We start from the raw sequence: 25,236 nt of genomic DNA on the forward strand, positions 1-25,236 counted from the left end.
ATATTATATATTGTTTTTTAGAGGACAGATAGGGCTATATATTTATATCAAACATGTGTACCTAACGCCTCACTTAGGACAAATAAAATATTTTAAAAAAGGAAAAAACTTAAAATAAAACACTTTTCCCCCAGTGTTGATTTGTAGTATTGTTTTAGAAAAATAGCACAGCTAAAACAAAAATGCATTAAATACATTCATTAATATGTCTTTTATTTGGAAATACCTCACATTCCTAGGATTTTAGAAATGTTTCTGTACTTCCCAGCCTAAAACTAAAACCTAACATTTTAATCTTTTTTCTCTAAAAGCTAAAGCTAAAAGTGGTCACCTGGCATACAATGTCACTGTTACTAAGTGTCACATACTTTGAACATCACTGTCATGAGGGGTTTAAATTTAAAAAAATGAACCCATTAGGGTGAAAAACAAATCTGCAGCTCAGCTGCAGATTTTCATTGTAATGGGTTAATTTTTATATTAATGATAGTATAAAAAATATATTTAAATATATTTTATTTTTTACATTTTTTTTACACTTTTTAACATTTTTATTATATATTTTATTATATAATGTATTTAATTCTAACAAGCAGTCATTAATCTAACTATTGCTGCTTGATAATTTAATTAACTAATTTGTGGTTATTATTAGGCTGCTTCAAACTTAAAAACAGCCAACAATAACCTTAGTGACACTGATCCTGCATTTCGGGATCAGATGTCACTAAAGGTTTTCTAATCGTTCAAACAATGATCAGAAGCCTGCACCATTTTTTGAGCAACAGAAAGATGTAGCTAAATGTTTCTATTGCTGAAAATTTAGGGGAAAAAAGCCGGTATACATTGGGATTTCCCGGTCTACACCAGCTGTCTGTGACGGCTAGAGCTGCAAATGCCGCTCAGCTCTCACTGTCAGACACCCGATTCCTGAAAGGGATCGGGTGTCTGAAAAAGCTTAACTCTTTCATTAATGAACGGTAACCACTGATTCTCAGCAGTTACCGGGGATTACAGAGCCTCAAATAACTGATCACGTACAGCAGGGGTCAAAATTTAAAGTCCTGAGCTACTAGTCAGGCTTTAAGAGTTACTCGCCACCAGTTGCCCACCTAACCCCTACCCTGCCCTTAACTCCACCCCTAAACACACCCTCTTAAATAATCTTATAAATCACACTGTTAGATGTTTTATGCAAAATAAAGTTACAAAAATAAATATTAACAACTTTAACAATATTACCATAAAGGTCTCTGCCCCCACATATAAAATAATACACTCTCTGCCCTGTTCCATGCACCCCCACATATAAAATATTACACTCTCCCCCCTGTTCCCTGCCCCCTCACACAAGTCACAAAGGGGTTAAATCAAACAAAGCAGAACATTGTGTAAACGCAGCTAGACTGAATGTACCTAGACGCTGCTAATGGTCTAGGTGCACATTCAGCCTTAGCAATGCATTGCATGCTTCGTTTAGAAATTGGCTCCAAATGCACCTGGACTCATGTATTTTCTTTGCTGTGTGCATGGGGACTTTTAGTCTCATGTGATTTAGAAACGTATTTGATGATGTCACTACTGTGCTGCTCACTGTTCTCCTTGCTGGAAAGAAATCTGTACCAGATTGCCTGCCATGCAAGCATCTTTTTGCTTCTGTTTCATTCATTCTGCGAAGTTGTGCTTTCTGCACCTCTTCTGTTTCTTCCTCAGTATTTTCACACTAGTCATTATGTGGGCATCTCAGCCTCTACCAAGATGGCCACCTCCACACAGAGACACATTGGGGAAATTTAATAAAGTCTTAACAACACTTTTCTGGTGGTATGGACCTTTAAAGGTTCCTGTGCCAAGTTTAGTTCTGGTAGCTTTACCGACATTTTCAACAGAGGAAAAAAAAAAAAATTTGCTCCAGTTTACAAATTGGAAAACTGGTAGAATTAAGACCAACTCTGATCTGGTGTACCAGTGCTCAGAGTGGAATATGTGTGTACTGGTAGGCTGTCAGGAATCTGACAGCTTCCCATGCATTGTTTGCTAGGATACTCGGGCCGCCGGAGTCCTAGCAATGACTTATGCAATCCCAGCCCCATTCAGGTGTCAGCTGGGAGATACCCCAGCTGGCAGCTAAATGTAAAAAAGGGGCAGAGGATGCTGGCAAATATCATTATCTAAATATGATCTTTTATACAACTCTTTTATACAATATCTTTTAAAGTAAAAAAAAAATGTTTGTTATTTGGTGTTAGCCATACATACTCATTATATACTATATACTTGCTGTACTTCCTGCTTAACAGTGCTGCACAGTAATTGAGCTTTACTGTTGCTCTTTCTCAATGCTAGTCTACAGAAGTCTGCGCAAATGTATGGCTCTTTACACCTTTTCTTTGCTGTAACGTGCATTTAAACCAGCATCTTAACCAACACGCAGTACCTCATGGTATATGTGCATTGTCATTCATGAGCTATCCTGTAGTGCACCCCAACACATGGATATGTGTTCACAAAAGTGAATGGGCTGCCTTAATGCATCACATACCTCAACGCAGGAAAATGAGTGTATTAATTAACGCATAGATTTGAAGGGACATGAGGTATAAGTCATTAGATGCCTCATGCTCCACTGATGCCTCTAGGTATGAGTGAATTGTTAAGTAACATTCTTTTAGACACTAGCCACTGGATCATTTATTTTCTTTCAGACAACCAATTGGTTTCAAATGATACACAAAAGTAGCTTATTGAGGGCTACAGCTTACATGCAGTAACAATGGACTCTGGTGTAACTTTAAGAGAGTGAATTCTGATGGACTGCTATGGGTTCCCACACTTAATAATAAGCACTCTTTTTTTAAGAAAGCCTTAAAAGGCTCTGTACTTGTCTTGCTGGCTTTAGATATATGTTTCCTTCACACAAAAGCTGCTGGTGTGTCTTTATAAATGATAGGTGGCTAAACAGCAAGTATATCAAAACAACTTACTTATTTTATACCCAAGTCGCTCTGCATAGATCCTCTTAGCCATGAACTGTCCCTCGATAAGAGCTCGGATTTCCACATCATTTGTAAATTCTGACACCTAAAAAATGTAGTAACAAGTAATATTTCCAATCAATAATCATTAAGTAGTACCTGGGTACTACACACAATAGTTACAGGAATTTTTCTAAAGCAGGCAACACTTTAAAAAAACACTTTTCTCTTCTTCTCTTTTGCTTGTATTGTCCTGTGTTTCTTGGTTTGTGTCACCCACCCACCTCTTGTGTCTCAATGTTCCTTGTCAATGTGGCCTGCCCTTTCATAGTTCTCAAAAAGGGATATATACAGTTTGGGATAATTTTACTGCATATTTTTTATATAGATGTAGTTGTACTCCATGGGCTTTGATGGTATATCTATGATCTTACAGGCCACTGTTTGTATGCGGATGATGTTCTCCTGTATGTCATGGTAACTTTAATAAACTTGATTTGAGTAAAAAAACACTAATCTCAGGATACCCATTGTTACTACTCAAAGGTCTTCAGTTTTGCAGCCCTCTTGTAAACCATAGCAAGGCCTGCTGCATGCATTAATTCTCCTAGAAGGCAAGCACCTGGAGGTGAAAATTCCATTATGTATAAAATATGCATACAGGAACCAGGAGGTGCTAACTACAATACATAAGCCTATTAGAAATTTTTAGTTCACTTTAATGTTCTTTTATTTTACAGTCTGTCCTACCTTCTGATTTTCACTGTTGAACCTGTGAATACCAACTGCTCGTGGAGTGATTTCCATAACATCAAAATAAAAACCTAAGAAAACAATTAGAAAATAATTACAAACATTAACCACTTTTTACTGTATGAATGGTTATCTATCTATCTATCTATCTATCTATCTATCTATCTATCTATCTATCTATCTATCTATCTATCTATCTATCTTAATATCTCAAAAGCAAATTCCTGCAAAAGAAGAGTGAATCGGGCTGATTTACTAAAGGGGTTGCGAGTTACACAATAAATAATTATCCAATTATGTGGAAAGCAAATTCCTGCTGACTTTGAAAACGCAATCATGTGCAAATGAAATAAGGAAACATAAATTTGCTTTAAACATGGTTTGATAACTGAAGTGAATGTTTACACAACCTATTGTGTGAAAATTCTCAGCTCCTTTAATAAATTCTCAGCTCCTTTAATAAATCAGCTTCATTATACTTACATCTCCCACGACCTATGTCTCCTACCTTCTCTCTATTAAAGCACTGCAACCTTTGATAAACTGTTCAGTATCCACCACTTCTGGAAATGTTGGACTTCTGTGTTCCCTGCCATGCACTCTGGTTCCATTCACTGACGCCTACGTCACTAAAGAACACTATAGAACTCAGTACAATGAAGGAGTAGAAGCAGATTCATGAGTCATCTTTCAGCTCTCTCCTCCTACCTATCCAGGCCTGAGATTTCTGCAGTCCTGCCAGACAGCAAATGGAGGTTTAGGTACCCATATTTTTCTCTTCAACAGTTGAGCAATGCAGTCTGGTCCCCTTCCTGCCTTGAGCTTGTAATTGGACACTGAAGAAGTTGTGGCAGACTACTCCAGTAAAGAAGCGGTGGCTACTTCACAACGCACACAGGAAACATGGGGAACAATAGTAGTCACCCTCCAGAAGGAAGAACAGTGTCAGCACCAATTCAGAAATTATTTAGGGACCTACAGCTGAGTGATATACACATAAGCTATATTTGTATTATTGTTTAGAGACTTCAATGCACTTTTAATATTTAACTCCTGAATTTAATGTCACTTTAATAGCTCGTTGTCTAGGGGCTGAAGAAAAGCAGACTTACTTACCTGATCCCCACTCCCGCTGGCTCCTCCAGGGCAGCTAGAGCGGTCACTGCAGCCTCTTCTCCCCTGGTCTGAGGACCACTGACGTCAGCATGGCTAATGCAGGTTCCAAAGACCAGCGTTAGACATGAGGACACTGCGGGATATTCCACAAGCCGGAGCAGAGAGGGATGGAGGACAGTGCTGAAACGCTGGCGGAGCCGGGATCAGGTAAGTAAATCTGCTTTACGCCAGCCTATAGACAAAAACAAACACTAACCCTTGTAGTGCGGGGGTAGCCCCCACTGCAAGGGTACTTTTTTTGTTTGCCCCGAAAATGGGCTTTAAAGAGGAACTGTAGACTTAAAATTTTTTGGAAGAGATAAACTTACAGTACAATTGAAGCCAAAACATTTTTTTTAGTTTGGGATAGAGTGATGAGGAGTTAGAACGCCTGTCAGGTTTTTAATGCTGTCTGTGTCCCTGTTAGGGAAATCCACACTCTCTATGTGTCATGTTGTGGCTATCAGATAGGAAGTGAAATCTCTCCAATGGGACACAGATGGCAAATAGAATCTGGCAGGGACCATAACCCGCATTTACTCTATCCAAAGCTAACATAAAAAAAGTTTTGACTACAGTTCTACTTTAAAGAATAACTCTAGACATCTGTCAGTTTTTTGCTGTCTGTCCCCAATTAGAGAGACGTCCCCTCATTTACTTTCCTGGTGAATTTACAGAAACTTTGTGCCATGCCGCTCTGCCTGCCACCCCCCCACCATGTGACCCAAAGAGATGTTGCCTGAGGCAACAGCCTCGGGCTGGACCCATTAAAGGTACAGTCCTGCCCCACCACTCTGTCCAAAATAAGAAACAAGATAAATAGATAGATAGATAGATAGATAGATAGATAGATAGATAGATAGATAGATAGATAGATAGATAGATATTCTGAAAATAAATAGAGAGAAGAGATAGAAAATATAAAAAATTATGTTTTTTCAGAAACGTCTATCACCCATGTTTCTTAATTTTATGACATTTTCTGCAAATAGCTCCTTTACTTTTTACTGCAGTTCTAGTTATACATTGTTTCAAATTTCTGCTAGCTTGCCTGGACCTCAGCAGGATACACTTGTATTTTTATCCCAACCTACCTAGACAACCATTGTTTCCAGGGGGGGTCGATCTCATCACTTGAGCAAACTCTTCCCAGGAGCCGGATGAACACTTGTCTCTGATTTTCTCTCTCATGAGGGAGCCGTTTTTAAAACTAAGAAGCAAAGAAAGACCATTAAGACAGCATAAAAGCGTCCTGTCACGTGAGTCTCGTCGCTTGTAATGGAATGCTGACCTCCCTGTGCCTCCAAAACAAACCGGTTTCTAAAACTGTACCTGTCACTGGAGACCGATGAACACAGGAGCTGTAACTGAGATATGGTGAGAGTAATGCACAAATGATTTGATCGTGCCAGATGATCCACTGAAAACAGGACGATCGCCTTAGGATTAAATTCATCTCTAGCTGGATTTATGGTCTTATTAATGTTTATTGTAAATCATATTTATTGGTTTTGTCAGATTTAGATTTCTTCCCAAACTAAAAGCTAAATGGAAATGCTTAGCAAAACAGAAGGAGTTCGTATGACAGTGAGGCATGCTGGTGCTGAACAATAGCTTTTTAGGTCATTATGATGTCTCTTAAAGCTGAAATTCAGACAAGCATCTAAATGCACAGTAAAACAAAACCATATACTCAAAGTTGTTTTATCTGCCATAGGATTTGTAATTTTTTGAGTTTTTGACCCAGCCTCCAGGCGCATTAACAACAAGCCCTTCATGCTGTACAGGGCTACATGCCCTGTGTCGATGAGGCCTTAAGTACCATGAGGTGTTGCTGTCCAGTAAAGGTCTGTGGATCACAACAATAGAGTCTGAACCTTATTAGAAATGTTTCAGTAAGAAAAATAGTTCACGTGTGCATTTCAACTCTGTGTTTAGCTGACTGCTTCAGCACAAGCAGTAAGTCACTAATTTGCTAGATGTTTCTAAGGCTATTGAATCTTTATATAGTGGTTGGAATAATAGAATACATTCCATATTATAATTAAGCAATGCAATGCAATGATTTCATTTCTATGTATAACTATACTCTCAGCCTGCCTTCATCATCCTTTACCCAAAGCTAAAATTATTTAGTTTATTGCTCAGAGTTTAGTTTTTAAAACATATGTTTGAATTGATAATCTTGTAAATAATCTCAGCAATACCTGTTAATATTTTAAAAAACTTATTTTTATCAAGAAATCATAAATGTACATGAGGAAAGACATAAATGTTTATCACATATGCACACAATGACTACTGTTTGGTAGTGCTGCAACACAACCATAGTTCTTTAGTGCTCTTCTTATCTCAAAGCGAGTCTATGGATCCTCTCAAAATCAGAATGATTCCTTTACTACTTCTGGGTGGCTTAACCTCAGACCTCCACCTTTTTTCATCTCTATAAAAAAACAGGGAGGTGTTCTGTAGTCCATCAGGGGTGATCTTAGGCAGAGGCAGGGCTGACAACATGGCTTGGGATTTTTAATGCAGCAGAGGCAGTGTTGTCAGCTGACTACAGAAGGTTAGAGGCACACACTGGATTTCTGGCAAGATCAATGGGTATTTTTCTGTACATTGCTGCAGGTGTAAGGAGATAAAACATGGGAAATGGTACATGTTTTGCAAGGATTATTATTATTATTGCAGGTATTTTATGCACCAACAATTTACACAGTGTTTTACATACTGCACATTCACATCACTGTACTTGAGGAGCTTACAAATTAAGGTCCTTATCTCTCAGGCATACATACAGGGAAGATTTGGACAGAAGCCAATTAACCTTACAGCATGTTTGTGTGGAAGGAAACCGAAGTACTTGGAGAAAACCCATGCAAGAACAGGGAGAACATGCAAACTCCACATGCAGATAGCGTCCTGACCAGGAGTCAAACCAGTGACCCCAGTGCTGCAATGCAGAAGTGCTAACCACTAAGCCACTGTGCTGCCTAAATGCACTGAATATTTTATTTTTTCTATTTTGCTTGTGTAGCGTTCACCCCCTGTGGAGCCGCTGAGAACCCGGATCTTCCATAGCCTGTCTAAGGAATTTTAGCAACCTGTAGCCCCAATAGCATTAATTGCCCTTTTCTTGTTCTGATAGAGCTGAAATCCAGGCCAGAGGTATGATGCTGAAGAACTTTTATTGGAACACTTGAATTGGGAGAGAGGGTTTAGGGCTTAGCACATCCAAAAGCAAAAATAGACAGAACAAAACTCCAGACTCACCATTCCCTTTTAGTATTCCACAGTGCAGGATTAATAGGAGCACATACTGACACTGGGTATTTGAGCAACAGCTTAAGAGGGATAGGCATAAGATCTTTAGTAGGAGAGACACCAGACTTGCTCCTGAGGTCCATTCCATTTCCGGTACCTCGAGCAGCCATCCGCTTTTCTGATTCTCCTCCCCAGTGTTAGCCCTCTTCCAGACTTGAGGCCTAACAAAGCATTTCCCACAGTTGAGCAATCCCACCCTCAGGCTTAGGCTTAGGTTGGAACTCCAACCAGACTGGAACTACACTAAAACAGGACTGAGCACATGGCGATTCCCCCAAGTATGTATGCACTATCCCAGCATGCACCACTGGCTTTGAGAGCCCCATTGATTGGCTGGTGGACTACACATACACCCATAGTGTCCTGCCATTGGTTACCCCACATTGCAGCAGAGTCACACCCCACTCAGGCAGGTACAATCAATTCTAGAACACCTGGAATTAACCAGCTCAATGCCAACTATAATTCAGCCAGACTGACTACAGCTCTGGCAATCACTAACTTTCTAGAAGAAAAGTAGAAGATGGAGGGAGCTCATCTTCGGATGGAGGGAATTCATCTTAGTGCAGCAATCAATCAAAAGGAATGCTAACTGCACAATATGACATAGAGCTACTAGAAATCTTCGAAATTGTAAATGTATGATAATGGAAAAGAACAGAGCAAGCAAGCATGAATCGGAAAAGTACATTAAAAAAATGAGGTTGTGATAAACATAAAATACTAACACACATTCTGTGTATTTGTTGAAGATAAAATATAATCTAGTTTAAAGACAAGACGCTGAGTAGTCCAGTGCTCGTTGACATTTTTGTTCTATGGGCTATCTGCATTTTACGGGAGAAGAGTTTGACATCTACCCACTTCTTCAAGTAGAATGTGCACTGCTAGTCCAAATAAAGCTTTGCTGAGTACTGCAATACGCATATTCTCCTGTGACAATATGTACACTCTATTAAGGAGAATTCAGATCTAATTGCAACGAAGGACATTGTTTTAAAATGAAGAACTGATGAAACAGAACTAATTAACCTTTTTTCCTCATCCTTCGGCCCTGTATTGGACACTCTGGGAAATTTTGTTCCTTCGCCCACATTGTCCACTACATCATGCCTGTCGAAAATTCAGCTTATTCAGTTCAAATAATTCAAAGACTGCCAGAGTTCAAACTGCATCATTTATTTCTTGATTCAAGGCATACTGAGGACACAAAAAAGTTCACAGATTCAAAGTTCTCTACATGTTACCTTGGACAAACTCGGTATTCTTGCAGAGGTTAAATTGCTAGTATAACCACTGTGCTAGGCAAACTGTTTTAGAAACACAAGACTAGAGCAGGCTTTAAAAGGGAATATACTGTATAATGTTTTCACATATATATTCTTTCATTAACATGGTCAAAATAAAAATTAAAAAAAAATAGCTTTCCCTTTTTTTTTAAAACTTGGTTAAATATGAAATATTGATAATTAATATTTAGTATTTTCATTTTAGGCCACAATCAAGGTCAAGCTAAAATTTCCATGCACAACTGAGATATATATGTGCTTCCACCTGCTGTGTATAAATAATTTTAACGAGAGAGTGTGAAGGTAAAAAGCTTGTGCTTTTTTAAATAGAAAACTCATTGGGGGACATTTATCAAAATTTGAGCAGACAGAATCTGAAGCAGTTGCCCATAGTAGCAAATCAGCTTCAATCTTTCATTTTTGAAGCTTAACTGAACAAACCAAAGACAGGATCTGATTGGTTATGTATCACGCTGGTGGAAAGGGTGCTATTAAATTTAGTGTTAATCTTATTATGCCTGTGGGGAGGTTGCACTGGACTGCCTGAGCTGACCAGGTCTCAAAGCCTGGGAACTAATCTTGGAATTACCCTGGAGCCTGGTGGCAGCAGGTCCCATGGTTGCTGCTGCTAAAGACGAGGATCAGTAACTCTTACCTCAAGTAATGCAGTGTCAGGTGCTTGGCCTGCTGGCCATGGAAGCTGTAACCACTCTCTCTGAGAAGCCTTGGAGTCAACATCTGCCTGGATGATCCTAACCCTCCTCTACCTCTCTCCCAGAAGTTCTTCAATAAATGTTTCAAGCATCATAACTACAGAATGGGCCTCACTTCAATCATTCAACTGAAGGGTCCCTTGACGCTCTGCGTCATGGGTGTAACCTGCATTAAATATATTGGTAAGCCAAGGGTTTATTAGACAAGGTATAGCCCCTGTCAGCTTTTTTTGTCACGTGTGCTTTGGGGAGATTTCCCTTCACTTCCTGTCTGATATCCACAACAGGAAGTGAGAGGAAATCCTTCCAAAGTACTACGGTCCCCATTGGAAGATTTCCTGTCTATTCCTGGGAACAAAGAAAATACAAACCTGAAAGGGGTTATAATCCCTCTCTAATCTATCCAAACATAAAAATGCTGTTGGCTTCAGTTGCACTTTAGATTTTTATTTACATTTATTTAAAAATGTATGAACTTAAAAAATATTAACTAAAAATGTCTGTAATGTCATGTCACAAGACTGAATGCACAGATTACAAACCTTTTGGCAGGTTAAACAGTTTTAAAATATATATGGCAACTTGGTATTTAGCTGCATGCCCGGAGATAAGCTTTAAATACAGTCAATGTAAAGGGCAATAATGATGTATAAATTGAGGATATTCATAGCACCTAATAAGATTTTACCCATCACTGATTGATAGCAAAGAAAACAAGGTGACTGGTACCTGATTGCTATAGATGGCTGCACTTTACACATTGCCCTTTACCTTATTAAATATGCTGAATAAATCTAAAGCAAAAAAAAACAGTAGAAAGTTTAGTAACTGCTGTGAAATGTTACATCAGCATTATCCTCATCATTATAATTAGAACTAAACTGAGACATATAGGAAAGGATACGCAGCTTTTCAAGTGCTTTTATCTCCAGTTAACTAACCTTATTGATGTTTCTGCATAGTAATCAATAGTTTATTAATTAGACTAATAGCTGCCACACAGTGATACGCATCTGCTTATTATCCAATACACAGCACATAATACACACCATCAAGATATGGTGGGAAATTGTCACTGCTGTAAAAGGAAACTATACTCTAGTTCCAGTGAGTATGCATTTTATACATGAAATTAAAGCTGAAGTTTAATCTGATTATATTTTGCTTTTATCCCATCACCAACATACTAAAACATTTTTAAATAAAACCTTTCTGTTTTCATGACAAACCATATTTTACACCCAGTGACATCATCACTGGGTGTCTGTGCTTCTTTATGTAATGAAGGCCGATTATTATTATTATTATTACATAGTATGTATATAGCGCCAACAGTTTGCGCAGCGCTTTACAATGTAAGGAAGACATTACAATACAATTCAAGACAGGATGGTAAGGAGGGCCCTGCCCCTGAGGGCTTACAATCTGAAAGAGGAGGGGGAAATGATACATGAGGAGGTAGCTGTGTGGGGATGAATTGTTTGAGAATGTGATGGTTCAGTGGTTAGGTTGAGGTGGGACTTGATTATAGCTAGTGGGATTAGCCAACAGGGTGCTGTACATAGCTTCCTAAAAACATCACCCTGCCTCAGTACTCCTCAAGAGCCCTCATACTTATTGCAAGCAGTGGGCTGGCTCTTGGGAAGAGTTATGCAAAATTACTTGATGGATGGTTGTCAGTCTGGAGGAGTGGGTGTTCCTGGGCAGGCTGCATTTTCATGCAGACAGCCCAACGTAAACTTACATGTGAGTGTGATTCATAATTGTAGGTACTGTTTGCCATGATTATAAGCTCCTTGTTTACAGAACTCATTGATTCATCAGAGCTGGGAATCATCCCTAATCAGAGAGCTGTGGGTTTAAGTCAGACCAAGAAAATCCTTAAAGCAAGCATCTCTGATGCCTCTTCAGCTAACCTATAAGGGCTTATAAATGCGTATAGCTGGGCAGATGCTGTTCACAAGGCACTAGTACCCCTAGATGGCGCTGAGGAGTACAGGGACATCTATAAGGGCCCATTCATACCACATCCAGATTACCTCCAGACCAGACCGGACCCAAAATGCATCCCAATGTATCCCTATGCTATTTCTGGCCTCTGTTCCCACCAGGACGTGTTCACACCTATGCGTCACATTAATTGCATGGTACCGTACAAATAATGCATGCTATCGCGTAATGTACCCTGCTGTAGTTACAGTGTGGTGGGCACTCCAATGGATCTCCTGGGCTGCAGCACAGCACAACAAGTATGTGGAACTTACACGTAAGAGCTGGAATAATATTTTCCAACTAATTAGGTTAATTGGCAACAGGTCAGTAACATGATTTTCTATAAAACGAGCATCTTAGAGAGTCAGAGTGTTTTTAGAAGTAAAGATGGGCAGAGATTCACCAATCTATGAAAAGCTACGTCTAAAAATTGTTGAACAATTTCAGAATAACGTTCCTTAACTTAAAATTGCAAATACTTTAAATATATCATCTACAGTACATAATATCATCAAAAGATTCAGAGAATCTGGAGAAATCTCTGTACGCAAGGGACAAGGCCGAAACGCAATATTGGATGCACGGGATCTTCGGATGTCACTGCATTAGAAACAGGCATGATTCTGTGATGGACATCACTGCATGGGTTCAGGAATACTTCCAAAAATCACTGTCTGTGTACACAGTACACTGTGCCATTCAAAAATGCAAGTTAAATCTCTGTCATGCAAAGAAGAAGCCAGATCTGAATATGATCCAGAAATTTCGCTGTCTTCTCTGGGCCAAAGCTCATGTAAAATGGCCTGCTGCAAAGTGGAAAATGTTCTGTGGTTAGACGAATTGAAATTTGACCTTCTTTTTGGCAACCATCTGCGTTGCGCCTAGGGTTGCCACCTGTCCAGGATTCACCCGGACAGTTCGGGTTTTGAATGCTCTGTTCGGGTTTCATTGCAGCAGATACCCGGACACAAGGTGTCAGGCAGACCAGGGGCAACCAAAATTAAGATAGGGGCTACTGGCCCCCCACTGGAAATAGTCTCACCTGTAATATTTGCATATGAATGGGTGGCGCTATTTAGATATGAATAACCCACGACTAATTCTCCCCAAAAAATGTCTGCGCGTCTCTAGAGTGTTCGGGTTTCGCTTGAAGTAAAGGTGGCAACCCTAGTTGCGCCCTCTGGACTAAAGAGAAGAGGGACTGTCTGGCTTGTTATCAGTGCTCAGTTCAAGAGGCTGCATCTCTGTTGGTATGGAGGTGCATTAGTGTGTATGGAATGGGCAAATTGCACATCTGGAAAGGCACTATCAATGCTGAAAGATATAGCCAGGTTTTAGAGCAGCATATGCAGACGACGTCTTTTTCAGGGAAGGCCTTTTATATTTTAGCTGGACAATACTAAACCACATACTGCATCTATGACAACAGCATGGCTTCATAGTAGAAGAGTCTGGGTGCTTAACTGGCCTGCCTGCAGTCCAGACCTTTCACCAAATAAAAATATTTGGCACATTTTGAAAGGAAAAATACGACAAAGAAGACCCAGGACTGTTAAGCAGTTAAAATCCTATATCAGGCAAGAATGGGACAACATTCCTCTCCCAAAACTCCAGCAACTGGTCTCCACAGTCCCCAGACATTTACAGAGTGCTGTTAAAAGAAGAGGGGATGATACACCCTGGTAAACATGGCCCTGTCCCAACTTTTTGGAGAAGTGCTGCTGCCATCAATGTCAAAATTACCTTTTTTTTTTCTTTTCTTTTTTAATGGTACGTTTCCTCAGTTTGAACATTTAATATATTTTCTATTGTGAATAAAATATAGGTTTATGAGATTTGCAAATCATTGCATTCTGTTTTGATTTTACACAGTGTCCCAACTCTTTTGGAATCGGGGTTACACATAAAAACTCTATTAAAAATCACAAACTATATACACACAACCCTTGATGGAAAAATAATTACTTTAGCAGAGGTGCAAAATTTACAGCAACAGTGAGGAACACATGAATTAATTTCAGAAGAATCAGCTATTTCCTGCAGAAAGCATGATATTACTTTGGTATATTTAATTGACGGGCTTAGGTGGTGTGTACTCACCAAAGTAAAGCCATATAATCCTGAGAATGTACTGGGTTGCAGAATATGTGCCCCTCCAGAGCAGGCGTAGGCTCTTGAATCCAAAGAAAAAGAGTGTCGCTTGTGCCAAGGCTCACCTGTAGTAGGATAAGAATCTTGTTTGTTCGGATGAGTACAGAAGCAGATTGCATATCTAGGTGTAGCTAAAAACATGCAGAACTCATTTTTAAATAAATGTATATTTTTCCTGCATAAACCTTGCAGCAAAATCAAAGCTGTAGGTCCGCACCACCAGCAATCACTAAAAATGCAATTGCCACTTTCCCTAATAAAGTCACTCTCTCGCTGGACAAAGAACACAACAGAATCTTGCTGGTTGGGCTAAAAAGAGAGCAACACTATAGGAAAGGATGAGTTGACTGAAATTGCCATATATACTTAGATTGGAAATCAACCTAGGTAAGTCCTTGGACATACCTAAGTGGAAAGAAATCGGGACAGCGATAGCAAACTAATATTCTAGCTCATAAAAATGCATACAAAGTACTGACCTGCTGCTATATGACCCCTCACCAGATAGCCACATTTGCCCCCAGTGCTTCACTGCCATGCTTTCAGGTTTGCATGGATTGTGGTATGCTCTGCCATATACTATATGTTGGCAGTGAACCAAGGTACAAAGATTCTTGATACAGGATAAAATTTGCTCAGATCCATCTTAAACCAAGACCCATCTCTTAGTCTTTGGGACGCCTTATCTAACAGACTGACCTTACTAAACACAAAAATAAATTGGCAACCTTCATCTTTCTTGGTACTTGGCAGATAATTGCTAAAGCCTTGAGGCAGCTAACTCTAAAATGTATGCAGGTAAAACAGAGAAAAATGGCAAGTTTAAATAATACCCACTTTATTTTGTTCACAAAAAAATGGTCTCCCTTGCTAGACAATAATCCCCACCTAAACCTAGACTGCCCTTTGCTTTTACTCTAAACAAAACCAACAAATGGACCATGATACTCAATGCACTGGTCAGGCCCCACATACCCCTCCCAATGCACTTTCTTCTGCTCACCTTGTCTCTTCCTCTTCACTTGAACCTTACCCAGCTAACCCTATTCTTCTCTTACCATGGTTTGTACATGTTTGTCAGAGAGTTTTTGCGGTTCTATCACTAGCAAGACGTTCAGTGACAGAATCGCTAGTGTGACACATGCCTTAGTTCTTCCCATTATATACAGTAACCCACCAGTGCCTTTTACACAACCTTATTTCCATAGGAAGTATCTTAGACCAAGACAAATATACTGATATAGTGAGAGTTATTGAAATATGAGGGATGTAAAAAAGGAAGAAATGTAAAGCTACAGAAGCATCATGAATCCATACGTGACCATCTACCTCTTTGGAACTAATATCAGAAAACTAGGTTCTACCCCTCATACACAGACACACATACACACCTGTCAGGATAGTGAAAACTGAACATTCAAATCCATTGAAACAAGGACAAAGGAGCCTAAATCTCTCTAGTCTTACCAAAGCTTTGTTGAGTTTCACAGCAGAACGTCATTTTTTTGCACTGTTGTCATTGTGTGGAGGTTTCCACAGGGGGGTAAGTACTTTCTCATTTTCTTTGGAGTTCTTTTAGCTACGGCAGCACTATCAAGGGCTTATTTATGTAATATACTCATGTAAATTAATTACAATAGAAAGCATTATGGTATTTTTTCTTTAATAAATGACATTTGCATGTAAAAAAGTCTCAATAAACCTCATTAAAACTATCAGACATAACCTCTGCACATCAACCTATTTATTCTATAAAAATAAACCTGGTATTGGAAGCGCTATAGAAACAACATTAAACAAAGTTGTGCGGAGGCCGAAGGAGGAAAGTTTTGTGCCAGCTCCAGCACCAAGGTCACCTATACGTCCATCTTCAATAAGATAACAAATTCATTACTGAGTAAAAGGCCTATTATTTTACATGCCTCCTTTTAACAGATTATCGTTAGGCGTGTTATAAGAGATGTGACCTTTATCTTCTCTACTATAATGCAAAAAAAAATGAATCCTTTATTAAGCAGAACTGTAGAGAGAATGAATACACACTCATAAAGGGAAACTACAAGGTCCACTTTATATATCAGACCTATTCCTGTACTGTTAGAGGAAGAACAGTACAGTTTTTTAAACAGTCATGCTTTAGGAATCAGGATTCCCTAACATATTATCAGAAACCACACTCACCAGAACTGTCTTACCTCCTTGCGGTATGTGCAAAATCGTTTTGTGGGTCAACTTTCTGGTCACAACCTGTCATCAGTTTCACATAACCATTCAGCCACATTCCACTCACTATGGCGGTACTGGAGTTCTTTCGACATTATATTGCAATCTACAACTCCAGTGCAGCAAATGAATGGTGAAGAAAAATGCTTCTAGTGCAATTAATTCATTAAATACATAAAAAAATTGCCAACATCAGAACACTTGATCAATTTCGTCTTTTAGACTTCATCAGAGGCCATCTTTTATTTACTTCTGTCAGGGATACCGACACAGGTGACCCCACACCTGCGCAGGTACCCACACAGGCAGACCAAACACTTATGACCACACCGGACAGGGCAGAATGTATCATATACAGTTTAATAAACAGCAAAACTAAACAACACCCAAAAGCAAACATAAATAAGTAACATCAACCAGACTACAAGCAGGTAATGGAAACAGGAGGACAAGCAGGTAATGGCAACAGGATGAAAGGCAGGTAATGGAAACAAGAGGACAAGCAGGTAATGGCAACAGGAGGAAAGGCAGGTAATGGCAACAAGAGGTATCTAGGACTGCAAATGGGTAACCGGGCTCGGGACACAAACAGGGTACAGGACTCTGGACGTAAAGCAGGGTTCACCGGAACTGGGGACTCAGGGTTCAAGTTTCAGGAAACAGGAAACGATACTGAGCCATCACCCTGACTGCAGGGAGGGTTTAAATATCCTCCCAGGAAGCACCAGGTGATGGCTAAGTACTGGCAGCTGGGAAACACCTGCAGGTGAGCACTGGAGCTGCAGGTCTCAGCTCCTGCGCCACCTAGAGGCGCTCTGGATCCTAACAGCTTCACTAGAGTTGTGGATTGCAGTATAAGGTCAAAAGGGGTCCAAAAAAGCTGCAGGTGGGAGAAATCTGGCTGAACGGCAGTATAGAACTGATGGCGACGTGTGAGAGGAGTTTCCAGAGGTTGATCCACAAAATGATTTCTGACGTACCCGTCAGGTGTGACTTTCTGATGATATGTTAAGGAATCCAGACTGCTAAGACATGGCTGTTTAAAAAAGACTTTCACTTGCTTCAGAGAGTTTGACAGAAAGCCAGACATCAGCAGCCATTCTGTGTCAAGTTCAAGTTACTTTGACTTTACTGGCCCCATTCAAGTCAACATGGAGTAAACTATGCTGGTGCAGGCAGTGGCAGAGAAGATTCCAGAAAGAAGGCTGTTAACATGCTGAAGAACTAAGAAAGCACTTAAATTGGGAGTTGAGTCTGGATTGGGTGAAGGGGCTTTAAGGGGGGTATTGCTTTGCCTCTAGGTTTTTTTTGCAAACACGACCTTGCCCTTTAAAATTAATATGCTTTAAATTAACCAAAATAATGTGTGGAATCCAAAACACTTCAGCTTTAAATATAAAAGTCTTAATCACAACAGTGCTAAGCCATGAAATCTCAGGACAATGTTTGTTCCAATATAACAACTTAGTTCTCGAGGATTGCAAATGTCTCTGGAGATGAAAAATACATATAAAATCAAGATAAAAGATATTAGGAGAATAAACAATTGGAAGAAAAAAAACATATTGATCTACGATTCCTATCTGGCTTATGCTCCAGGACCTGTTTAGCACAGTTTAATGCTAGGTGTATGGAATGCATAAGTGAATTTATGAAGTGTAACAGACAGACTCTACAAATCTAGTATTAACTGCTAAAACACTTACTGCTATATCACCTTCTTCAAGTCTCATTCCTGCCAAGGATGCTGGGTAAAAAATAAAAACCTAACTTTGTTAAAACTCATCTAAACTTTTTTTTATTAGATTTTATTACATAAAACCAGTACAATGTTAGAATGTAAACATTCAAAAGATTCTACTTTTATAACATTTAAAGCAACTAGCAGTTATTCATAAACTTTTTTCCAACAATTTGAACCAACACTGGAAATCCAATCAGGTTTAGTGAGGAACTGGTGACATAGCCAGGGCCTCACAACTGCCCCCTGGGATGGCTACATCACCAGTGCCTTCCAGGCATCTAATTCTGGGAAATAAAGGGAGAGAGGATGCTCTGCCCTTATGGCTAAAGGATTAGAGTGGTAAATAAACATTTGCTGAGTTATTCAAGGAAACCAAACCCTGGAGTTAAAAGTAATACATGCATCATTACCATTTTATATTTATTTTAATTTGGATGAATAGGATATAGTTCCGCTTTAAATGCATCAAATATCTACATTCCAGCACTGTGGAAGCACTCTCTATTCCAAAATGATTTGCCTAGATCAATGACATGATTTTAATGAAGGACCTTACTGCACCCTTCAAAAGTTGCTCCAAAACCTTAAAAAACTGGTTATTTTGGTTGAATCCATAGTGGAATACCAACTGATCATAGATATTTTCAACCCTCTTAGCGCTCAGAGGTTTTTTTTATCTAACTGGCTGCTCTTCTGACAATTAGAATTTTTTTGGACAAGTAGTACCACTTATCGCTAGCTACCCTATCGTCTTTTCTTTTTCTACATTCTCTAGCTATCTGTCTTCCCCTCCAACTTCCTAACTCTCCTCTGGCACAGTCTTATGCTATTCGACATCTAAACATACAAAAACATGTTTCTTTCAGAAGCTGAATGTTAACAGGGTTAACAATGTGGCCAGACTATTTGCTTAACTGCAGTAGAGAAAATTCAGTTCACCAACCTGCCTTGGCTGTATGGCAAAACTATGTAAATTTCAGGGCTGGGTGTGCAGAAATACAAATCCTTTGGCAGGTACAGCATCTCCCTTATATGTATTTGAAATGGGTGTTCAGCTGTTTCCCTGGAGTTCAACTTTAAATTGGAACCCAAAATAATTTTTCTACAAACCAATAAATCTAAAACACAGGCTGAATACAAATATGTTTGAAAAGTTTCCAGGATCTATTAGACTTGTGATTTTGACCTACATTTTCAAGTTTCTTCTAGATGATGGATATTCTCCACCTGTGTAAAATTAACTGATGTGTCAGCTAATATATATACATGGGTACACCATAATTTATACCTTTATATCTCCAAACATGTTTGGGGTTTATGGCATTTTTACACCCTTCCTCATTTCCACAGGGGAATTGTATCCATGGAGATCTGTCAGTAATTAGGCATAATGAGCGGTGCTTTTTTTACACATATCCTCACCTGGATTATCCCCAGTGAATGCAACTACGTGACAATCACAATGAAATCCAAACCGCTGGATGAAATATGCAGAAACAGTCCCCTAAAAATAAAGTAGGATGCACAGTTAAATATTTGGAGTTATGTTACATATAGAAGACATTGTTTCCTCTGGTCAGGCACACAAAAATGACAGGCTATGAATTTGCAGCTTTAGGATCAGGCTAAACGTAATCCCAGGTATTGGCTGGCTGAGAATAGTTAGTTCAGCAACCCTCTCTACATCACAGTCAGTTGTGAAGGTAACAATAAAGTAGGAGGAAGCTGGCACTTCTCCCACTAGCCATATGGCAGAAGGCACAGCCCGGGAACACCTGCAGGATTGAGAGAGAGGGAGGACATCACCATTATGCATTTTTACACCCGCAGAGGAAGGAGATTCCAAGATTATGCTCTGTGTAGACACATACGGTGGAGCCGGGAACCAAGTTAACTGCAGGGGCTTGGTTGGGCCCTCTGCCTGCTGGGTTTGTGGGTCAGTCATTTAAGAACTACTTTGGCACCCTAATTAAGGCTGGCCACACACTGTTACAATTTTTCGTCCAATTCACAGTAATCAGATCCAGGAATCAGAGATTCGACAAAAAATGTGCTTACTCAATTGACTTAAATGAGCTGCAATATAAATTTTCAGCCAAACAGTTACTGCAGCCAATTGTTGTTCATCTATTTTGACAGATGTGATAATGCAATAGTCACATAGGGAGATTCGTCCATCTATGCTATTTTGCATGGATGGAGGAATTTGTTAGATTTTTTTCATTTAGCCCACACGCTGAATAAAAAAAAGATCTACTAGTGTATGGTCGGTTTTAAATTGAAGCAGTACTGCTGGGGACAGGGAGGAGGGATTGAATGCAGTATGCAATTCAAAAAATTGCAGTGTGCAATTTTTTTTTTGCAGTTTTTTTCCTAATACCAGTTAATTCCCTTCCATCCTTGAAGGACCACAGGCTCAGAGGTTTTCAAAAGGTGTGCTTTTTCTCTGACACAGCGCCTCTGACAATCAAATCAGAGATAAAGGTCAGAGGATGTCAGGATGGAGTATGTGAGGCTTACCTGGAAAAGTTCATGAGCTTTATTTTAAATATTGTTATGAGTTAACCATGCTGAAAGCTGCAATTGACTCCACTTAGAGCTTCTTTCTTTCTTTAAAATGAATGTATTGTGGGCTTTAAACTTGTTTAAATTTAATATGGGCAGCAATATAAAATACGATTTAAAAAATATATATTTTATTATTTAGAGGAATATAAAATGTTGTAAATGAATATTGTGTTTTTTTTATTATTAAGTCAACAGATGAAGATATTAGCTTATATGTACATCAATAGCTATCTATTTAAAGCCCTTGGGAAGAAAATAGTTGTGTGCACAGTCACCATTCTACTATTATACATAGCATACTGTTGTTGAAGGTCCTAAGCTTATACTGAGGCAGCCTTTCTCCTGCCAAGTTCTTCTACCATTTTTATGAATAAAGCTCTGCTAATTTCTACCACCTTTGATACTTCCAGGAGTGTTGGAGGCTTTCTGCTCCTGACAGCTGCAGCTGCTCCCCCTCTCAGTCTTGCTATCACTATCTGCTGGGGAAGACTTGCACAAGCTGGAAAGAGAGCATGTCTGCACAAAACTAGTGAGGACCACTCCATGAATAGCCCCCCTCCCTGATTGGAACTATACAGGGGACACGTCTGGACTGTGTGACAACAAACTTATCAGCCAGTGAGAACTGATTTTAAAACTGCCTCACTGCAAAAGACAATTATGCTTGGAAATCTTGAAAGGGAAAACAAGACAACAACCAGCAATAAGGTAGATAGAGAGCCACAGAAATTGAGCCATTGCAAAGACCAAAACAGAAGACAGATTATACTGGAGAAACACGATCCATGTAGTCGCCAGGAGTTCACATCGACTTTACGTCAATAATAATATTAATAGATACAAATACTAGCTTTGTCTGTTCTAATATTGACCACATTTATTGGTGATTTACTGTTTGTTCTAGATATAGATCTCCTTTATTTTTTGCTGAGAAGAACAAGGTCGGACGTCCTTTCTGAGGCCACCAGAATACCATTACTGTGCTGCTCTTATGGCCAGCGATCCCTGCAATCAATCAATTCAATACACTTCATATAAGAAAATTACTCATCCCAATGAAATCTGGCCACCCAAAGGTCCCAGACAGTTAATCCGGTCCTGTGAAAGAAGGTGTAAACCCACCAGTACAGTGCTTGATGGAACAACTGGGCCTAGCTTCTCTCTGAGGCGGTGTGCACAAGCTTCAAGACACTTCTCATTCCAAGTCTTTTTACCAATGTCTAATAAATTCATTCCAGAACCTGCAGCAACAGTCAAAGGAAAATGTATTTAGAGAATAAATATGTCTAAACAGAATTTAATGTTTCTATAATCTCCAAAACCAAGTAGAGGAATCTCATGGGTCTCATTGACATCACAAGACATCCCTGCTTAAGTAAACATACTGTAAGAAATAAATAATGGCATTACATACTTATATACAATAGATTGTTTATTTAGATAAAAGAGTTTGTAATCTAACCCTATTAAATAGCAATACAAATGTTAACCTGTATCTAAAATCATACATGATCCACATAAAGATAAAAGACCCTTTTAAAACATGTGTTAATTTGCTCTACTGACCCTTAAAATGGCAATCAAATGAATTGTATGCTTTTATGGTGACTTTAAACTGAACACTTGGAATTTCTAGATGGGTCTTTTGCATATATGAAAGCTTTAGATGAGTTAGAAAAAAACAGGGTCTGGCCATGTGGAGTGCAGTCATAGGGCAAGGCAGACATCTCAACTCTCCCGGATGTTCTGGGAGTCTCCCGCTATTAGATAGCGCTCCCGGACACCCGGGGGAGAAACATTTTCTCCCAGAAAGGTTTGCTCTGCTCGATCTAGCAGAGTAAACCTTTCCGTGCTGTCTGGTTTGGGGGTTTTTTCTGACATCGGGGCCGCCGGCCACTGTCAGCCAGAAAAAAAAAGAAATAAACGGCATTGGAACTAATAGCTAGATTACTATTGGCTATTTCAATGTGCAATAGCCAATAGCAGATGAGCTATTGCACCCACCCTCTGCTGCTGTTAGTCAGCAGAGGTGGACCTGATGGAGAACTTCAGGTCCACCTCTGTTGATTGACAGCAGCAGTGGGCAGGTGCAACAGCTAATCTGCTATTGGCTATTGCACATTGAAATAGCCAATAGTAATCTAGCTATTAGTTCCAATGCTGTTTTCTTGTTGTTTTTTTTCCTGGGTGGGTGCTCTCTTCCTTGTTGTTGACCCCCCCCCACCCCCCAGGAAGGAGGGGGCGAGGTTGACAGAGGGCACCTAACTAAATGAGATGGGTACCTCCCAGAAATTACTTATTTCAGGTTGGGATCCCTGGGTAAGGACAGTACAGAGGTTGATAATGAAGACTGTACACCCACAGAAACTGGGCTGTACAATAACACAGTAAGCCGTGCTCTGCATACAGTACGAACAAAGATCCTTTTTCAACAATGGAACATAAAGAAATGTTTTTATGTACCTATCCTGCCAGTCACAGATCCTCGTTTAATTACAAAAGAAGTACATGGCCATAGGATGGTCATACATGAACGTCTTGCTAAGAGCTGTGAACAGTGAACCATCTGACTGTCCTCAGTTGTTGGTCGTATAGGACACTGCTGAAATCCATATTGATCTTTATTTCTTACTCAGTTATAATTCTGCTGGGACATGGTGCCTATAAGACTTTTACTCTCTTTGCTCTGTTAATGTGTTCTGTTGTGTGTGCATCCATTTCAGATAAAAACTACTCTAGTATGCATCATGGAAAATGTACCCACTTTGGATGTACCAACTTTCCATAGATATTTAGAAGCACAAGAAAAAGAAAACGGAAAGAACTTTCGCGCTACCAAAATTGTCACTGTTAACAAAATTATTCAGTCTTATTCCACATCATATTTTATATGTGCATGAACAAAACCGATGCTCTTTATAGATTGCATATTCAATTGATTAATACATTACATTGATTGCAACTTAATATGCAAACATCTACACAAAAATTATAGATGGAAAGACAATTAATTTTCTACACGTTTCTTGGATCAACGGTCCACTTAATCTGAAGAGCTCAGAAGGTAAGTATAAGAAACGCATCATATCCACCAAAAGTAAGGTGTTTAAATCTTTGTCAGCAATCATGCATGCAGTGACCCAAATCTCCAGAAGAGGGAGATGCAGGAAGGCATTATTCGCCATATATCTGATCAATGCTCAGAATAGTGACACAGTATTTTCCTTAAAGTAGTTAGAATGGGGGGGTCAGTTCGGAACAGAAGTCACAGCAGATCTTGCGGTGGAGGAAAAAAACTGAACTTACCGGGCCCATGTTAGGTCTAAAGGGAATCTGATGTAAATAGACATATGTCTGTTTACATTGGATTGCCCCCGATCTGTCACGATCAGGTCCACCAAAATGGAACTCTGTTCTGTCTGGTTTTCCAGAACTGGTCTGGGTTGAGGATAATCGGATGTAAACTGACAGACATCCATTTTGATCTGGCTGCCCATAGACTAACATTGGGCTTCAGATCAGATTACCTGAAAAACTGACAGGTAGACTCTATCGGACCACCCTCCTTAAGGGCTATAACAATTGCTCCTAGGTGTTAGATTTTAGTCTGTTAAATATACTTTTAAAACCGTTTTGTTATATCTGTTCAAAAATTGCAAAAAATACCTGTGGATCCAGCCAGAAATGCAGAAAGCTTGTAACTTACCATTCTGAAATGATCAGTTCTATCAGTTACCAGCCATACCCAGTTATTGCTGTGAACTGTAGAACACCTCCCCCTATGTTATGTAGATGAGGGGAGGTGGAGGCTTTCTATACTTCTAGCACAGTTGCTGCCCTCACACTAGGACAGGAAGTGTGTTATTGGTTGGATCATCCGATTAAAAAAAAGGAAAGCAAAGCCTAAATAAGGAAACTAATGTCTCCACCTCATCTAAGAACTAGTCATTTACAATATATTATATTTTTGTTCTTGGGTTTAGATACACTTAAAAGCCCAGTCTGAACAATTCTTCTATAAATTTGTCCTGAACATATATTATCCCCAGCATTCATAAATCCTACCTGACCCAATTTAAAAATACTAATGCTATATTAGAAAGGAAAACCATTTACCATCACTGTAATCAATAGGAGCGTAGTCCCCAATAAACAACGATGCTGCAAAACTGCTGACCAGAGATATTCTCTACAAAAAAGAAAGGTTCTATTAATTCAAATATTAGAGTAAGAGAAAACCAATGAATAATCCCTGAAGTATGACTCATGTATTAAAAAGAAAAAGAAGAAAAGAAAGGTGAGGTGTTTCTTAAGGTAGCAAACTAAATTCAAAATGATATTTCAAAACA

The 25,236-nt window shown here is 39.3% G+C and overlaps 1 protein-coding gene across 1 annotated transcript in view; it reads right to left on the reverse strand.

Annotated features, from left to right (window-relative positions):
* Positions 1-25,236, reverse strand: part of XYLB (xylulokinase) — a 110,010-nt gene that overhangs the window by 69,239 nt on the left and 15,535 nt on the right. The window contains exons 8-15 of the mRNA XM_018571189.1: positions 25,004-25,076; positions 22,010-22,128; positions 19,742-19,823; positions 18,282-18,322; positions 14,302-14,417; positions 5,978-6,093; positions 3,726-3,799; positions 2,985-3,081 (exon numbers count right to left, since the gene is read on the reverse strand). Coding sequence (XP_018426691.1) covers positions 2,985-3,081; positions 3,726-3,799; positions 5,978-6,093; positions 14,302-14,417; positions 18,282-18,322; positions 19,742-19,823; positions 22,010-22,128; positions 25,004-25,076 — 718 coding nt within the window. The remainder of the gene's footprint in view (positions 1-2,984; positions 3,082-3,725; positions 3,800-5,977; positions 6,094-14,301; positions 14,418-18,281; positions 18,323-19,741; positions 19,824-22,009; positions 22,129-25,003; positions 25,077-25,236) is intronic.

Source organism: Nanorana parkeri, unplaced genomic scaffold (assembly GCF_000935625.1).
Source record: "Nanorana parkeri isolate BGI_ZX_2015 unplaced genomic scaffold, ASM93562v1 scaffold1699, whole genome shotgun sequence".
In the NCBI taxonomy this organism is placed as follows: Eukaryota; Metazoa; Chordata; class Amphibia; order Anura; family Dicroglossidae; genus Nanorana; species Nanorana parkeri.